Source organism: Oryzias latipes, chromosome 11 (assembly GCF_002234675.1).
Source record: "Oryzias latipes chromosome 11, ASM223467v1".
NCBI classification, from domain to species: Eukaryota; Metazoa; Chordata; class Actinopteri; order Beloniformes; family Adrianichthyidae; genus Oryzias; species Oryzias latipes.
The window spans coordinates 17,812,328-17,831,477 of NC_019869.2; the positions used below are offsets into that span (position 1 = coordinate 17,812,328).

General features: G+C 40.3%; 3 protein-coding genes across 6 annotated transcripts in view; 2 read left to right on the forward strand and 1 right to left on the reverse strand.

Annotated features, from left to right (window-relative positions):
• Positions 1–17,347, reverse strand: ssr2 (signal sequence receptor subunit 2). The gene is made up of 7 exons (XM_023959990.1): positions 17,343–17,347; positions 3,750–3,791; positions 2,309–2,469; positions 1,744–1,842; positions 1,445–1,553; positions 1,291–1,368; positions 1–286 (listed from the first exon to the last, which is right to left on the reverse strand). Exons 2-7 carry the CDS (start codon positions 3,759–3,761, stop codon positions 176–178), a joined length of 570 nt encoding a protein of 189 aa, XP_023815758.1. The 5' UTR covers positions 3,762–3,791; positions 17,343–17,347; the 3' UTR covers positions 1–175.
• On the forward strand, positions 6,130–7,641 carry LOC101175090 (sclerostin domain-containing protein 1-like). Its single transcript, XM_004074095.4, has 2 exons — positions 6,130–6,472; positions 6,788–7,641. Exons 1-2 carry the CDS (start codon positions 6,277–6,279, stop codon positions 7,156–7,158), a joined length of 567 nt encoding a protein of 188 aa, XP_004074143.1. The 5' UTR covers positions 6,130–6,276; the 3' UTR covers positions 7,159–7,641.
• Positions 17,348–17,939: 592 nt separating the features above from the next.
• The window catches only part of thrb (thyroid hormone receptor beta), a 68,350-nt gene continuing 67,139 nt past the window's right edge, over positions 17,940–19,150 (forward strand). For 3 of the 4 annotated variants that reach the window (XM_020706870.2, XM_011480960.3, XM_011480961.3), the window contains exon 1: positions 17,940–18,351. The gene's annotated coding sequence lies outside the window, so the exon portion shown is untranslated. 4 annotated transcript variants of the gene reach the window in all.

Below are 19,150 nucleotides of genomic sequence, written 5' to 3' on the forward strand. Positions count from 1 at the left end.
ATAGTTGGAATCACATTTATTAGTCTGCAAGCGTGGAGCCAAAACCTCCTGCTGCTTTCCTGAAGCCCCCCCTCCACACTCCTGGTCGCTCTCAGTTTCAGTGTGGATCAAGGTGCTGAAGAGGCTCCTCCCCCTCATAAGCCCTTTACCAAACCTCAACCTCAGAGTGGACAGGTCAGATCTTCTTGCTCTTTGAACTGTCGTATTTCCTTTTGCTGGAGTACCAGAGGAGCAGAGGGATGCCGATGGAGGGCAGAGTCATGACACCAAAGGCGGCCCAATCCAACTGGAGAGAGGGGGGGGGGGGGGGGGGACAAAATAAAACTCACTGAATCCTTATGAATACAAAGCAGTCAAATGGGAATTTCTTTTTGTTTTTTTCTCTTGTTTTGAGCACAAAAGAGTTCGAATAAAAGATGCAAATGAAAACACATTCGATTCTTCCTTTAAGCTAAACCGAGAAGCCAAACATCTACATGTTCAGAGATAAACTGAGGCTGAAGACACACGGCTCTCCTTTTGTTGGTCTTCAAAGCAAAAAAGGCAACATGGATTTTTGTTCTTTAGGCTCATTTACAGCAAAGCTTCACTAAATGTTTCCAAATTTGACACAAACCAAGAAGAACTAAAGGAGGACCACTGGAGGATGGTTTCGAAAGGGCGAAAGTCCAACTTATCCTTCAAAATCACATATAATCTAATTTCCACAGCTTTTAAAACCCTTGCCTCTTTATTAATCATAACAACTGCAGAGCAGGGTGGCTCTGTTTATAACCACTGTGCATATTTAGGGGCGCACTTTTTAATTGGCTTGTGGGCTGACCAATGGGTACTTTCCAGTCAACCCCCCCCCCCCCCCCCCCCCCCTCCAGGGCTCATTTTTGCCACAAATAATCCAGCGGCTAACATTAGGCAGCAGCGTCAGTCTAGGATTTACACATGCAGATGTCTCACTGGAGAAGCTCCCTGTTGCTGCAGGGCAGCTAAGATTTGTGACACAACTTATTACAGATGCTAATATTAGTTGACTGGTGTCAGAACACTGTTCAGTAAAAGACACAAGAGCTAAAAAGGAGAAATGTAGGTTTCTTTGGCAAAGACTAAGAAGTCAATGACGGTAAAAGATACTTTATTTAAAAAAAAAGGCTGTGAAAAATCAGGACCTAAACTGAATCTTTCCATTGATTTTGAGTTTAAGTAAACAGATCAATGATGCAAAGATATTTATTATTTCATAGGCAAAATTATGAGCAGTTTTAATTCATTCATCAGTGATGCTCCTGTACTCACGTAGTGTGGAGAGAAGCGCCGATCAAACTCCCTCTGGGCTAGGATGCCCCCCTGTCCGGGCGCACTGGTGTAGCCCACCTTAAGCAGGAAAACATGTGAGTGCTGCCTTAAAACACTAAAGTACACACAAATCCATGATCTGGACTGCCCTTACCACAACCTGTCCTCCTTCCTGTGCCAGGTAGCTGACTGAGGCTGACGTGAAATTAAAGTACCCGGCTTTCAGGGGTCGCAGCACCACGGTGTGAGACACATTACTGGCTCTGAGATACACAGTTAATCCAATAACGTGGGCAGAGAAAATGTTTCCTGCAGATATTTCATCTGCTGCAGTTGTTTCTAAGGATGAGGCAGCACACTAAAGCTGTACAGTGACTGTCGAGCAGAGGCATGGCATGCATCATGCTCTCTGCTTCCCATCTGCAGGGTTGCTACGATTTGCTTCAAGGATACGGAGCAATCCTGTCCCATTTGACATTCAGCATTCCCGAGACGATCCCAAAATCTTCAGGGGGAAAAGAATCATCCGACAGCTCCACCTCCAGAGCAGCACTGCGAGATGAAAAAGACGAACACCGCCGGGGGAGCAGAGGGAGGTGTGAGCGGCACGACTGCGAAATGTCACGCAGGTTCATCTTCTTACAGAGTTCAAGCAAAAATCAAATGTGAATACTCAACACCTTTTAGTCAATCATAATATCTATGTTATTTTTACACAAGCTCAGCACAGCAAAGCGGAAAAGGCTCTGCTAGCCTTAGACTGATCTAATCTGACCATCACTTTACAAATCAGAGATGCTTGAACTCTTTAAATTAGTATAACATTTTAATATATGTTACCTTTACATTTCTAATTGATAAACTATTTTTGATGTTCACATAGAAAAACTGTGCTAGTCGGGGCTCAAACACTTAAACCAAGACATGTTCAAATCTTAAAGTTTCAAGGACAATATTGTTTTTTTTCCTAAAGAAGAAGGGTAGTGTGGCAGAAAGTGATCCAAGTGTTAATCCTGACCTGGAGCCAACGTTGTAGAGGTTATACTGCAGGGTGAGGTCCCTGCCCTCCACAGCGTAGCGGTTCAACAGGGACTTGGAGGCCAGCAGGCGGGCCCCTTCCTCTCCAAGGCCCAGCAGGAACAGAGAGAGAAATATGCAGGAGCGCAGCATCATGACCATCTGGAGAGATGTGTTACATTGTATTACATTCAAAATCATGCACAGCAGATTCTCCACAACATCCAGGTCCTACCATCAGCCCATGATTTGCAGACAAAATATTTGTGCCGTGGCATTAAAGGTTTGTGTTTTACATGCTTCAAAACAGATTTTCTTGTCTTAGCCAACTTAGGTTCATTCAGTGGACTTTCATCGCTTGTGTTGGTCTCACACTTTTGTAGTAGGAATGCTGTAAAGCCAAACTGATTTTTACTTATCCTTCTGTATCTTTAAAACTCCTTTAACTAATGAACTCTTTCATCTTTAAAAATATTCAGCTCTTTGGGGTTGTACTTTTCAACTTGGTAACTGATAAACCTTTTTTTTTTAATGCTACTCAACTAACTTTTGGCTTCAAAATCTAAAAACGACACGAAACTCTTAAAACTCAACTCTTCCGAAAGTCAATTCCTCTGCCAAATGTGAGCAAGAATTTCAATTTTTGAACAACTCAGCTAAAATTTAGCTCTTTAGTGTTTATTTATTTATTTTTACCATTGACATATTTTTCTAAAGTTCCCATTGACTTTACATGTCAGCTAGACATGCTTTTCTAAAAGAGGTTTTTAAAGTAAGAGGCAGAAATATGTCCCGTCGTTCTGAAAATCTGAGTTAAAAACATGCAGTTTAACTTGCTGTTATTAAAAAAAACTGAGGTTTATAACACTAAAACCAAAGTGAGGATGCCGATCAGCTCCAGATTCCTTTAGGTTTTATTCATCTTTTAAACCCAATAGGGTCTTTAGTCTGAAGTGAAAGTCTTTTGTTTTGAAAAGACCACAAAGATCTCACACGAAAAATCTGCAGGCTTTTAACTTCCAGTCAAATTTAGATTCCTTCTTCCGAATTCTATTTTCATAATGAAAAGGAATTTTTTTTGTTGTAGTGAGTCCATACGGCCTGGTTCTATTATTTCCAGAACATGTTTACATCGTGGTCTAAAAACCTTTTTCCACGGTAGAACATTACGGTGAAATCAACATGACCACGTTTATAAAGTAATGAGTAGTCTGCAAGTGTGGGTTCAGATATGGATTTATACAAACATTCACGCTCTCAGCTACATGAACCGCTGACGTGGACCAGCCAAGTCCAGTCTACCTTCAGAAATAGGAGAAAAAATCCTGACCTTAACTCAAAGTATGAAATGAAAACTTGCCCTGAATTCGGTGGTAGCGAAATTAAAGTTAATAGACACAACTAGAACAGACTACAAGCAGAAAAAAGTCACGGGAACTCACCGTTGACTGCATCCTCGAAGCACAGACAGAGAAGGGACAGATCTGCGCATGCTCAGTGTCCTAAAGACGAAACGTACATGACGTGTACCTTAGAGCGGAAAACGACCTACGCCTACAGCGCCCTCTGTTGTCTAGGAAGGGAATGACTAAGGATTCCACTAACTTTTTTTCAAGAACTGCTTTTACACAAGACAAAAATTGAAGTCTCACCCTGTTTTTTTAACGAAAGAAACATGGTGGAATTAAGACTTTTAGGAGTGTTTTAAGTGAAAAAGTCTTGCTAAAAAAAAGTGAGACATTTAAGCTGAAGTTGGTTAAGGCCAAAAAAGGCGATATGAGGACACAAAAGATGAAGAAGTGGATCTGTATCATACAAACAAAAAATCCATGTTTCTGTAGTAAATGTTAAAATATTCAATAATACCGCTAAAAAAACTATTAAAGCAACGTTAGCAAGGTAATTTCCCCTTTGTGGGTTCAATAAAGTTCTATTCTTTTCTAAACCCATTGAGATGACTATTGTTGTAATGTTTTGCTATATAAAAAAAATGAATATTCTATTCTATTCTATTCTATTCTAAAGCGAATGTACTATTTTTTAGGTCCATGAATACATCTTTCACTTTATAAATTTTATATTTGTTTCTGTTTTAAAGTTAACATATTCAAATTTAAATATTTACTACTTAGGATTTAAAATATTATCTTTGTAGTTTCACATCTTTTTTAGCTATACTTTTCACCTGTCAGATCAAAATTTTGACTTTCAGAATTTCAGGCTTTATTTTGTATGGAGGATTAGTACCAGGAAGTGTGTTTTATATCCCCAGACTGTTACCACTGAATCCCCACAGGAAAGCACCCTTCTTCTTCTTCTCTTCTGATTGTCCACTAACAGCTGCACGTCTGACCATCAGTCTGTTACACTCATGAAGTTTGCAGATGACATCACTCTGATCGGCCAAATTCTAGTGGAGATGGTTTGGTCTACAGCATTGGTGGCATTGAAGAGAAAGAAGAGGGGAAAGGTCACTAAATCAAATTACATATTGAAAGAAGGAGGAAGATTAGCAGAAGCAAATTCCAAAATGGTGTAAAGATTTTGGTCTTTTGATTTAGTTTGGTACTTTGTTAATATTAAACCGGATCTCCTCCTTCCTTCCTTGGGTCCAACATTTTCTGACAGGAGTAGCTTCCCAAAAAAAAGATAATTCTGTAGTTTGATTCTTTCTTTGGCAGACAACATGGAAGCTAAAAACCCAAACTGTTGCTGATGAGGCGGAATGACTGGGAAAAAAATTATAATAAATAAAAGAATCAGAAATACTCTGCCTTCTATTACATTGTTACACCAGTAGATGGAGCCACCTATGTGCTATTCGCTTTTTAATTTGTGTAATTCATTTACTTTGAATGTATATGTATACACTTACCTGTTAATAATCTTAGTACTTTGTAGTGTTTTCATATGTCAGACTGTGCAGTAACAGGAACTAAACTGTGGACCCGGGAAAAAGTCGCAATGGTCTCCAGTAGATTCTTGCTGTTTAAAGAACATTTGGTGCTACTTTAAGGTTCTGCAGGCAAACAAATGATGGACTCATCGAATCTTTCCTCTATAAAACCTCAGCTCACTTCCAGACTAAAGCAAGCGTAAATAATATTTCATGACACATAGCACTTTTTTTATATATATGAATATTTGTTTTTAATTAAAGCTCACTTCCTTAAAGTTATTGAGAAACTAAAAAGCAAATTATTTTCCTTTTTAGTGAAAAATCTTATAATACATTAATTTATAGATTTCTATGAACATTTCTATGAACAACAGCCAAACCTGACAAACAAAGCTACTTATGGTAACTAATATAAGTAAAGTGGTTTTGTTTATTCAGTGACAGTAGATGCTCAGTACTCGAAGGATGCTCATCTCGAATACAAATAATGTACTTGCTAAGTTTTTTAAATTAACACACGGACGGTGTTAACGCTGGAGACTTGTGGCTGAGTTTGAATTTGACACAGAATCATAAACTGGTCCTGATTTCTCAGTGTGGATGAGTATGAGTGTGTGCTAAAGTGTATTCCTGCAGGGAGCATGAGGGTGTTGGACTCACAGCCTGGCGTTTTGTCCCAGTCTGGTCTTGACGTAATCTACTATCAAATCTCCAAAAAGAAGGACATTTTTTGCTTTAGTATATGTTTTGAGCTCATTGCTTGTTTAGAAGGAGAATTATAACAAAAGAATTATCAACATGATCCACCCGGTAAAAGCCATTGTAATGACGCACTGAAGACAATCTAGCTATAAATGATTAAATGGAAATACTTATGGGGCGCAAATTCCAGACAGAAGTTTATTGAAAGGAAAAACCACCCTTCAAAGAAAAACACCCTTCAGCAACTCAAACATCTTCACCTGTCCCAGGTAGAGTCACGATGGCCCCGCCCCCTGAGCACCTACAGTACTTAAGATTCCTCTATAAATGACTGGAACCAGGTGGGACTCCATCCGCCGCACGTTGCTATGGTTCGCGTTGCCACGGCTCTCCAGCTGCTCGTGCTGCTCGTGCGCTTGCGCGGGAGCGCCTCGGCTTTTCCCAACAACGCGACCGACTCCGCGCACCCTCTGACCGTCCATGACTCGCGGGAGCAGACGGATGCTGAAGACATGAACCGGCCGAGGAGCGGCGGAAGGCGCCTCGTGCAGACTGTGCCAAAAGGTCAGTGAGCGCAAAGGCGCGCGCGCACAGGTCTTCTGTGGATCAGATGGCGCAACTCACAATCTAGATGGAGAATGTATCAACTTCCATTTTTATTACTTTACTTTGTTTTATTTTATTCACAACTAACCATAGATAAAAGCTGTACCTGCACAGCAGATGATCTACTACCTGCAGATGTTGAATCAGCGTTAAAGAGCTATTGGCATGGATCTGAAGCAAACTAACCATGTTTGTTTCATATTACTTCAAATAACTGCTGCGTCTTAAGTGTCTTCAAAGTGCGCTCTTTGTAACACAATTCTCTTCTATCAGGTCCGGACCAACATCAAGTGGGCTGTAGGGAGCTGAGGTCCACAAAGTACATTTCTGACGGACAGTGCACCAGCGCCAACCCCATCAAAGAGCTGGTGTGTGCCGGGGAGTGTCTGCCAACCCACCTGCTCCCAAACTGGATTGCTGGCAGCAGCCACAACGGGAGATCCTGGAGCCGCCAAGACGTGCAGGAGTGGCGCTGCGTCACCGACCGGACCAGAACCCAGCGGGTCCGGCTGGAGTGCCAGGACGGCAGCTCCAGGACCTACAAAATAGCTGTGGTCACCTCCTGCAAGTGCAAGCGCTACAGCAGACAGCAGAATGAATCGGGACGAAAGGAAGTCGCTGCTCGGAGTGGGAAAAGGCCGTGAAGTACCAGCAGAGAGACCAGATGAGATACCAGAACCCACAGAACTCTGGAACATTACCACAGCTTTCATACCAGCCCTCTAGCAGATCAATGCTCACAGGACTTTCGGATTGAACACGATCTTACTGACTCTTTAAACCTGATCATGAACCTCTGAAGGTTTGAACCGATTTGAAGATGTTTTGCATTAAACATATAAGCTGGAAGGGGGGGGTAACATTATTAACCTGATTGGAGGTGAATACATCATTTAGGGAAAAAACAGGAACATAGAAGAACATCACAAAAACGTATCAATAGTTGTATAAGTCCATTTTCCTTACCAGACCTTTGAGTGTCAGATAGATTTTAGACATAACAGATTGTCCAGTTTCTTATGGAATGTCACTTGGGTTTTTTATTCGCTACTGATATGGTAATATCTGTTGATGTGTAACTTATGCATGTACCAAAAGTCTACAATAATAAAGATTTTCAAATTCAGCATGAAAGGGAATTTTTTGGTGTTGACATAACAACATCTACAGATAACACATTACTGGTTGTTTCAGCACTTCAAAGCTTTAACCAAAGGAGCAACCAAGGTGCGTATTTGTTTTGTATTTTCACATTTTAGTTAACCAGATACCCCAATGGTGAAAAAATCCCACCCTTGTGTGCTTTTATAAACAGCATCAGTGCAAACACACAATGACACATGTGCACTAATAATTGTGATATATATCAGCCTAATAAAACAGACCCACTGACAAAGCTGCAAAAAGATGCTGATTACTTTGATGTGAGTCTGTTTAATGTCTCCCGACACAGGAAATATGTACATGTGATTCTCCTGTTTGCTGCTACAAATACTATTTTGACAAAGTTGTTTATGTGCTGAGTTCCTTTTGAAAACTATATGGGGCTGAAAAAACTTTGCAGTTTGAACAGGGTCACTGCAAGGTTGCATGGGTGTTACTGTGCTCAAGCAGCTCCGCCTCCAATTCTCCTCTGACACCACCTCTGGAAGTGGATATAGGAGACGGAGCAAAATAGCAGTCATTTTATTGACCCCAGTTGCAACATCAAGAGGAGGAGGATTGGGAGAATGTCATGTCTGTAAGTACAACACTCGCCATGTTTGGAGGGAAGAGAATGCTCAAAAGCATCTCAAAAATACCATTCCCACTGTGAAGCATGTAGGTGGAAACATTATGCTTTGAAGCTGCTTTTCTGATCTGTAGTAGAGGATGAAGGAGTCCATGTATGATTAGATTTTGGGTAAAAACGTCCTTCCATCAATGAGAGCACTGAGGATGAACCATGGCTTAATCGTCCAACATGACAATGATGCAAAACATATGACCCAGGCAACCAAGAAGTGGCTAAAAGCATTTTAATGTTCTGGAGCGGCCCAGGCAGTTTTTGGACCTGAATCCAACAGGGAATCTGTGAAGGGGGTTACAAGTCTGCATTGTCCAACAACAACCTGAGAACATCACAGCTCTTGAGAAGATCTGTATGGAAGAATGGGCCAAAATGGGAGCTACAGTGTTTATAAACCTAATGAAGACTAATTGGAAACATTTAACATCTGTCATTGTTAACCAGGGTTACATTTAAAAGTATTGAAGCGAACTTTTGTTTTTTTCTGCACCATTATACAAATACATTCTTTAAAAATCATACGATATGTTTTCCTGGATACTTTTATTCTGTTTTTCACAGTTGAAGTTTGAATGGATAAGAGGTGAATAATCTTTAACTTGAAAAACTAAAACCTTTTTTTAAAAATGTTCTGCTGTGGAACCATCCTGAATAAATGGACCTCTTCACAGAAATGTCAAAGATGAGTCATCTGTTGATCCAGGGTTATACTGCAGGTAAATAATCTAATGTATATAAAAACACAGCATCGGAAAAAAACTTTCTGCGTATAAGTGACAGGGTGCAAAAAAATCCATGTTTCTCAGTTAAGAAACCAGCAGAAATCAAACAAGTAATCAAACATTTTCAAGCCCTTTGTTTGGTCTAATATATATTAAAAAAGGAGAATTTGCAGTTCTATCAGTCAACTATTGAGAATCCTTAAAAATTGGATTTTTAAGGCTTGTATGGTAAATCCAGGATTAAACAGAGGGCTACCTTATTTATCCCACTTTAGACTCCAAACAGACACCAAACTTGGTGTATTTCTGTAATCTAATTAAAAAACATGTTATTTAAATTCGCCGGTCCTACAAAGAACGTCACATTGACAATATCAGGAAAAATGATCATTTACAAACATTTGTATCTTCAGTGGATGTAAAATTTGAATTTTTCCCAAACAATGAGGTCTTGTTTTTGGCTCGTAAGTTCTTTCACATAGAAAATGTTTACATTTTACATGTTTTTTTTTTGACGAATGTTTCCTGATTCCTGGAGCTGTAACCGAAAATGACCGTACTTGACTGTTCCACTGACCTCACGGTGCTCTTTAGAAAGAAATCTTTTGAGGAAAAAGGATTTTGGAATCATCCACTTTCCACCAAAACCAATGGTATATGACAATTTAGCTTTTTATTGAGTGGATACATTTTAATTACAAACCCTATTCCCCTCTGGAGGTCTGGTTTCTGCTGCAAATGTAACTCATTGTGTCTGGAGACTAAGTGAGCTTTGAGCTGTAACCCATCTGATGATGTTTCACCTTAAATCCGAAATGACTGCACCCTACGGGACTTTAACCTTGAGGGCTCACAGGGTGGAAGAGAAGGATCTCAGGCTCAAAAGTTGGCCGTGAGAGGAAGGTGTTAGGAAGCTGGGTGGTGCTAACACAACAGCCATCAATCACAGGACAATGCTTTGGAGGAGCTGATTCTAAGCCTCAGTTTGCAGCTCAAAGACAGTCCACTGTCACAGACAGTCTTTTTCCTCTCTGATGACATGGATAATAAACTCGGTACATCAAAAAAAAAAAAAGGGTGGGAGTCACACAAAAAAGCTGCAGAAATTCTTTTGCAAACACGCTCTGTGAAAAGACTGAGTCATACAAAGGTCCATTTGTTGTCTGTCCTGAGGCATGAATCTGTGAATGGTAACTTCCACTACAAGTCTACATGTCAGTGGTCCAAACTGTGAAAGAGGTTTAATCTTTTTGCCGTCGACACACCTGCCTCTCATTCAGGCAGGATGTGAGCAGGATGCTTTCAAAGCCCCGAAAACCCACGTCTCACAAAGACCCACACAGGGATTATGTGACTTTGCTCCACTCCATCCAATCACAATGCTGCAGTCATTGTCCTTACCATTGTCTGTTTCCTGAAACCCCTTATGGCCAATTGCCATTATACTGATGTGCTTTGTGTGGACGGTGAACACAAGGAATGGAGGGGCTGTCATGTCACTCTATGACTATTCTTCTTGACAGTGTTGCTGAAGTTCGTTAAAGTTTATGAGCAATTATCCTAAGATTCCGAACCAATATTCTGTTAAAAGCATCAACTTTGTTGCATTCTGTCATTCTCTTCCTGTTCTGTCTAAAATCATTTTAAAAGAAGTTTTCCGTCTGTGTCTTGCTGACAGCAGATTCTCACTTTACAGACAGCGACAAAAAATGATTCCACCTCCACTGAACAATCCAGTGCTTTGGTGTGCTGGTTTCATGTTTGGCTAAATGTTGAGGGTTCCACCACCATCATCATCTTCATTTATAAAGCACTGTGTTTAATGTAAAGTGCTGTACATTAAACATAATAAAAACGGTTAAAAACAAATTCAACTAATAGATGAATAAAAACGTAAAGCACAATAAAAGAAAACTTGAAGGTAAAAACAGAAGGAAAAAATTGAGATGTAAAATACAGTGTAAAATCTCATGTAAGGGTTGTGTCAGGAGGGGCATTCAACAGGAAATATTAACCAAATCAGTTATGGCAATCACAGAGATGGTGGCACCAATACAATGTTTGATTTGGATATTTTCAGAGGTCTTGCTTTGAATTGCTGACAGACCCACACCAAAAAAAAAATAGGTTTTGGGTGTTTTTAACATTTTTCTCAATAAAAGTTTGTAAAGAAGATTTACAAGCTCCCTGCTCTGCTCCATTCTGATGCATCCACATGCAGACAAATAGATCCCTGTACATCTTTGTTTTCCTCGTATGAGCTGCTATCTGTCTCAAAAATGTTAGTTTGGGGGTTTGAGGGACTCTAAGTTAGTGGGAGAGCATGTAAACAAAGGAATCATCTATAATGAGCACAGGCTTACTTCTGTGCCTCAACTCAGTGGTGAATTTCTAATAAACTGCTGCTCCGCAGAAATTGTGTTTTTAGAAAACAACTTAGATTTTTTTACTTGAGCTTAAAACGGAAAAATCACAATTAAAAGACCACTGGGAACACTTTTAAAACAGATCAAAAGAGGACTGGAGTTAGACTTTAACTTAAATAAAACCCCATTAAAACTAAATCATATTTGCTAATAACAGTCAGTCTGCCCTGAGGCATGGTTAGCACTGTCACCTTGCAACAACAAGGCACTGGTTCGAAGCCTAGCTGGGTCCTTTCTGTGTGGAGTTTGCATGTTTTGCCTGTGCACGCGTGGGTTTCCTCTGGGGACTCCAGCTTCCTCCCACAGTCCAAAGATTTGCATGTTGGTTTCAAATCTTTCTCCAAAGATAAATACATAAATATCTAGCTCAATATGCAATACATATTTAATTTCTGCGCACAGTCATGTACAACTGAGTAGTTTGAAATTGCAGGTCTGGTTGTGGCATCTGTCATCTTGCTGCTTCCTGTCGGGACCCCTCCTATACCAGCTCTGTGGATGAGCTCACTGTCATGATGTATAGTGTTTTATCCACGAGACAGATCCTACGGCTGCAACACAAAGCCTGCCAACCACTTTCATCCTGCCGAAACCTTGCCTCCCCAGACCCGCGGTGTCTATTTACAAGCCTTTCCCAGGGCTCTCTCTCTCTACTGGCCTGCTGGCTTCCCCCTTTGATACCACTGAAAATTAACCCCCTTCCACAACTGCTCAAGTCTTATTGTTACATGCAGATAATGTTGTTTTTTATGTTGTCAATTTCATCAAGAGTTACCCCAAAAGCCAGTGTTTGTGTGCAAATAAATGTGTCATAAAAGAAGACCCTCTTTGTTATGTGATCCGAAGAATAATTTCTTAATTTTTTTTTGCCTCAAAATCTGGAAACTTGAGATCTTTGCATGATTTATTGCAATCTAGACAAGGGTGGAAAGGGAAGGCTGTGCTATGGGTTGCGGCGTTATGGTCACGGCAGACATGCCATTTCTCACTGTTCCCATGAGAAGAAAGCTCACAATACCTGTGCATTGCCCAAGGTTGTACCTTATGTGTGAGAAAGTGATGCCTCTTTTGTCCTGGAAGCTCATTTCATCACTTAGGACATATGGCGTGCCTTTGACACCCAGTTGTTTCAAAAACACCATGTCTGGTTCAGAATTATTAATTACAGCACAGAAGAATTAAAGGAAATTCTCACAAGGACAGGGACTAGAAGGTCACAGCCACAGCCTTTAAACAGTCGAAAACAAGAACCACATATCAACACATTATGACTTTTAAAATATTCTAAAAAAATATGTCATAAAAAAATTAAATGAGAAGTTCAATCTTATGGTTCATAAAATAGCACATTAAGTGTGTAAGAGTACTTTGGTTGAGACCACTGCACATTCTAAAGAGTTTGATTAAGTCAGGGGTCGGCAACCCATGGCTCCGGAGCCACATGTGGCTCTTTCATCCATCTGTTGTGGCTCCCTGGGACTTTGGTAAATAATGAGTATTTTCTAATAATTAAATTTTATTTTAGTTTGTTCATTTTTCATGGCATTTCAAAGGCGCTGCTGGCTCTGCACGAAGCGCGAGCCACGTAAAAAACAGCTTCGTAATGAGCTCGTATTTATCGGGCGAGACCTGCAGAGCTGATAGCAGGAAGAGGCACGCGGGGCGGCTTCAATAAACACTCCGATCTTCTGCCGGGAACTTGAGAGCAACTCGCTGATGACAGATTGAGAGTTCGCCCCAGTGTTGCCAGATAGTCACAGTTTTCCAGCCGAAAAGTCATCTGAAAACCGCCAGACCCAGCCAAAAACCGCCCAAAACAGCTTTTGTTGATGTTTTTTTTTTCGTACTGGACTGATATAAAAGATTTTTCTAAATAAAAGATAGTTCAGACTAATAATAAAATGTGTACAATATTGAATATTTCTTCAGCGGGCCGCCTTCTTCCATTCATTTGCTTAACCCGCTCTATCCTCGCTATAACCTGCGTCCGGCTCTTTCATCCTTGTGCGGCGCTGGAGCGCCCCGACTATCGTATTTTGCGCTCTCTGTGTAGGACACACTGAGGAGCGCGGGGAAACCAACTCTCAGCTGCAGAGGATGTGAACAGGTGATCAGGTAAAGAGGAAAAGCAGGTGGAGAGGCGGAGGAGGGGCTTTGGCTTCAAACTCTGTCAGAGAGATGGAAACACGGGCGTCAGATTGAGACGCAGCTTTCCCTGCAGGAGTTGAAGCAGAGACTTTCTCTGGGATGATCTCATGAAGACTCAAACATGGAAACATGATTACCAAGTAGAACTCTTCAAAATAATAAACATGATCTCTCCACATTCTCAGTGTCTACCATGCATTGATAAACACATCGCTCCATGCAGCGATCAGACCAGAACCAGTAGCTCCTCCCACACGCGGCCGCGGCATCATCCTTTAAAGAACATAACGTGCATTTGGAGCGACGTATGCTTCGGACGATGTCCGATTGGCCAATCTCCATGTCAATCAAGTCCCGTACTTCTCAGTGTGGATTTTGATTGGCTGGTGGATTTAAAAGAAGTACTTTTTTTTTATTTTTATCTTTTCTGGCCCGCGATCTACACTCATGTCATTGAAGATCGACCAGTAGATCGCAATCGACGTAATGAGCACCTTTGAATAATATATACATGCATAATATATATAATGATGTCAAAACGGGTTGTGGCTCCGGGTGCTTTCTTTTTTATTAGGGGCGGTCCCAAATGGCTCTTTGAGTAAAAAAGGTTGCCGACCCCTGGATTAAGTCAACTTTGGATTTATCAGAGATGAAGGGCGTTTTCCCCTCAGTTGTGCTTCAATTAGTTGTCCACATGATTTAATGAGTTGACTTTTGCTCCAAAAGCTTCCTACAGGGAGTTTACTGTCCTGTAGTCAAGGTGGCTTGGGCATCTCGGCCACAGACTGTTTCGTTTGGCAGGTTTACTGGCCAACATGGCCGCTCAGCAGTCTCTTTCTTGTTAAAACTGTTAAAGTCCCAGTCCAATCATCTTCTAATCTATTGTAAAAGCGTTTCCAGTGGTCTTTGAAATATTATTATGTCGTTTTTAGCCTAAATCAAAAAACCTGCGTCATTTAGGACACACATTCTGCAGACTACTAGTTCATTAGAAATTCACCTTTGAGTTGTAGGCAGGAGCATTGGTGTGGAGTAAGCCTGCCCCGCCCTCACTTCCCGTCATTCATCTGTTTACACTCTGTCTCACTAGCTTACAGCCCCTCACCACCCCAACCTAACATTAGCAGTGCAACAAAAATGGCAAGCAATATTGGAGCCATCCAGCTGTACAGTTTGGATCCACATACCAGCTCTGATGAGGAAAATACAGACATACATGGATCTATTTGTCTGCAAGTGGATGAACAAAAATGAACAAAAATGGAGCATAGCAGGGAGCTTGTGACCTGTCAATTGAAGCACGTATGTCACACCTACAGGCTTTTTCCAACCGTATTTATTGTCTGCTCCTGATTCACAATGATTTAAACGTAGAAAAACTCAGAAATACCATATTCACTTTAATTTTCTTTACATATGTCTTCCAAAAACACAGTTTTCATCAGAGTGGGTCTTTAAAAACTGCAGATGTACTACAGAACAATAATTAGCTGTTGTGCGCCCTCTGCTGGTTCAAAACAGCACGACATTGGTCTGCCTTGCTTTCTATCTCTGCTCTTTTCAGATTGTTTTGGTTTGTTTGTAACTTTTTCACACTTTCATCAATCCTCTGCAGTAATTTACAAGGCAGTTTCACTGTGACTAACCTGTTTACATCAGAAATCCTCAGTTCTAGCTGAGTTTAGATAAAGTGCTTTGGCAAAAACATCAAGAACCTGTTCACAACAAAATTCTGAGACTAAATTGCTGGATAAGTTCCAGTAATGTATTATAAAGTTTGAATTATTTCAAACTTAAGGGTCATGGTTTTCCATAAAAAATGTTGCACTTAAAAGGAAAAAAAAACTACTAAGTGGACAAATTTGTTAGCGTTCTTGTCAATGTGCAAGTCAAGTTCAAGGAGATCACTCCCAGCTCGATAGCACCTCCTCCTGGGAGTTATGGTGCCAAAAAGGTCAAATCAGAAACTTCTCCCAGGGGTCACAGAGGTGTTTACTGGTCTTGTTTAGATGAGAATTTTTTAATGGTAAATGGTTGAAAAATGATTGAACCTTAATGGTAAATTCAACCATAACACCCCGCTTGTAAGATTAAGGTTTTAAGATTAAAATGTTCTCCTTAATCTGGATTTAATTTGGTGGTTTAAAAACAAATAAAACATTCAAATAACTGAGATGACACAATAAAAACTCAAAGTAGTCGAAAACACATTACAGGACGATTATAAAGATAGAATATATTAAAAATAATTGTAAATATAGCAACAGGATGACATCTAGTGAGTACCATTCTTGCGAGGCCTTTTGAAACAAAAGGGGAGAAGAGAGTTCATCAGCAGCTCTTCTTTTTTCCTCTCTGGCCACTGAGGGGCCTCAGAAATTCAACAACTTTGTTTTATTTGTGGGGCTTGTCTGAAGAAGACAACTCCACCTTCATCTTTGCAGCACCTTCTGACTGCTCTATCTGACTGTTAACAAAATCTATTTTCTTTAAAAAACTTTCTACTTTTAGAAAGTAGAAGTGTATTTACACTGTTTTTATTTTTTAAAGTGTCATAGTTTTTTTGTTGGGGGGGGGGGGCAATTTCCCCTTTGTGGGATTAATAAAGTTCTATTCTATTCTGTTTTATTCGAAGAAGGCTTAGAAAGCTTATAATTCCAAGCTGAATCCATTTCTTCCAATGGTTGTGTCAGGACGGGCAGGAAACCACCTGTGCAAATGAGCGAAAGCTCATTCGCTGTGGCTATTCCTGATTGGATGTGCTGAAACCTGAACAACAACTTGATACTCTTCAGAAAAAATCATTTTGCAGTGCTCCAATTGAATTGAGTTGTTAATCAACTGTTATAGAAATGTGGATATTACTTACAAATAATAATATAAATACAAGTACAATGTTTTGGTCATGGATACTCTCTTGGCTTCCTTTATAATTGATTGGTGCTCTTTCCCATTAGTATATAATGTTGTTAAATCTACTGAAAGAAGATCAACAAGGTTACTTTAGTTAACATACAGTAAAAATGAATGAAGAACTGTACTGTCACTTCTCCTAACACTTGGAAACCTTCTTCATTTCATCCCTATTGATCTTTAATATTGATCTCTCCTTCCCCACATCAGACACCTTTTTATTATGTGCTTTTTAATATTCTTCTCATTTATCAGATCTTTTCTGATAAATTCCTCCATCTTTGCATCACACTTTAAGACATTTCCATCACTGTCCTGCATCATCCTAACCTGCTGCACATGCTTTCATCTCTGGCTGCATCTCCATGTACTCCTATCTCCCGTCCTGTCTTATCTACTGTCAGTGTCCCATCTTTTCCTCTTAACAAACTCCTGAATGTATTCATTTCACCACCAAGTCTCATTATCTGCTTCCTCTCAGTCTCCCTGATCACTGATATGTAGTCGTCCAGTCATCTAGGAAAACCTGTCCGCAAAGCCTGTTTCAATTCCTCTTCCTTTTTCTGCTCCAATCGCGTTTTTTTCCACTTTACCCTTGTTTACTTCATCTTCTTCACAACCATTGGGACAGCAGAAACCTGCAGCAGAAATCCAAAGAGGAAGACATACATCAAGGACCATGAATCGTTGAATTAATCACTGAAGGGCAACCCCCGGCCTCAATTCTTGTTTCTTGTCCATATATATCCCCATCCAGTAACCCCACTCATTCTTCTCCATTCTCCTTCCTGAAAATAACCTGATCAAGGTAACCAATAACAAAGAAGTACCGGGAGAGCGGGAAAGCTCTCTTTTGAACGATCAGATTCATTGACCTAAAATCAATCCAGGATCAATACAAACAGTATTTTCAAAGATTGATTATAAATCGCTTCATTTCATTTCAATTTAATTTTGTAATGGCACAGGTTGATCTGATGAATAACTTGCTTCAGACAGATCGATCTGGTTGGATTCTAGGGGTATAAATCAATTAATGATTACACCCCAGATATAAAATAATAACAATTTTATTCTTTATTTTATATATATATATATATATATATATATATATATATATATATATATATATATATATATATATATATATATATATATATATATATATATATATATATATATATATATATATATATATATATATATATATATATATATATATATGTGTGTGTATTTAGATAGATAGATAGATAGATAGATAGATAGATAGATAGATAGATAGATAGATAGATAGATAGATAGATAGATAGATAGATAGATAGATAGATAGATAGATAGATAGATAGATAGATAGATAGATAGATAGATAGATAGATATGTCACTCACTTGAAAACTTGCACTAACCCAACATGCAGGAAACACATGTGCAGCAGCATGGAGGCCTGTCTTCATTAAAAACGTTGGAATCTGCAATAAGGGCGAGGCAAGATTCTCTCCCCGCCTCGGAGCACTGCTTCTCTTCCAGTGCAGTGGAGCTCTGGTCTCGTATCTCTGGCTCTGGGAGGCTTCGGTCGCTTGTCTCTTTTTCCCCTTTTGTGTGTGTGTGTGTGTTTTCAGCTTTATGCGTGTGCAAGTTTGTGTATTTGCAGAGCACGAGCCCAAGCAGCCGCGTGAACTCACTGCGCTCCTAACCTTGACTTCGTACGCGCGCTGGTCGCGGGTCATTTCAGGTTAAAGTCTGGGTCTCGTTCTGTTTAGCGGACGGAGATGAACGCCAAGCCCCGCCGAGGAGGAGTGATCCGGCTCCGAGAGAACACGGTGTGATCTTCGGATGAGCGGTATGTTGGATTCTCCTTCTTTCGGGGGGGTGGCAGCTGTTTGGACGCTGACAGTGTTGTTGAAGTCAAACCTTCTGCTCAGCCCTGAAGCATTCGGACGCAGATTCTGCGCTTAAACTGATATGTTCATGGTTTAACTACCAGCTGCGTGTCACACTACGAACTCCATTCAAAATGTCTGTAGATTAAGGCTGTTTGGCTCATTTACCGGCGGTCCTGCTATCGGTGAACATTACCTTGGCATCAGTTGAACTAAGACAAGGTTGTGGACAAATCGGGTTGTTTTTTAGCCTCACTGGTTCTTCATTCGAGCTTTAAAAAAAGATAAACACTGATATTTTACTTGAACGAATGTGCGTCAAATGTGGGTTCGATGGCACGGATGCGTGGGGAAATTAGTCCCAACCGTGCGGGTAAACCCGGTTTTGATTACTTTTATTTATGCCGAATTATTCACAGGTTCACCAAAGCTTCCCCAGTGTCGTGTTAGCTCTCAGTGTGGCTCCTGGAAGTTATTTTAAAGAGAGAGCGTCTTGAATGTGCGCTTGTGTGGTTGGAGTTCTGCACTTCAGCAGGCAGTTCAGCACGGACCCGGGTTAGCTTGTCAGGACCAGAGGGGTTTTGCTAGGTTTGTGGGCCCAGACTTGTTAAGTTGGTTAAAGCAGAGCCGACAGTTTTAGGAGCCTTGTCGCTTTAACTTTTACTTTTCTCCCGGAGTTTCCGCTGTACCGTTTGCTTTCACTTTACCAGCTGCAGCTAACATCTGGCTTAAAAAAAAAAAAACAAGAGAATTCTTCTG

Coding starts and splice junctions, on each gene's coding strand:
- ssr2 (XM_023959990.1), bottom strand. Junction 1,843..2,308: donor CTCTACAACGTTGGCTCCAG/GTCAGGATTAAC, acceptor TTCATCTCGCAG/TGCTGCTCTGGAGGTGGAGC. Junction 1,369..1,444: donor AGGAAGGAGGACAGGTTGTG/GTAAGGGCAGTC, acceptor TTCCTGCTTAAG/GTGGGCTACACCAGTGCGCC.
- LOC101175090 (XM_004074095.4), top strand. CDS start 6,277: ATGGTTCGCGTTGCCACGGCTCTCCAGCTGCTCGTGCTGCTCGTGCGC. Junction 6,473..6,787: donor CGTGCAGACTGTGCCAAAAG/GTCAGTGAGCGC, acceptor CTCTTCTATCAG/GTCCGGACCAACATCAAGTG.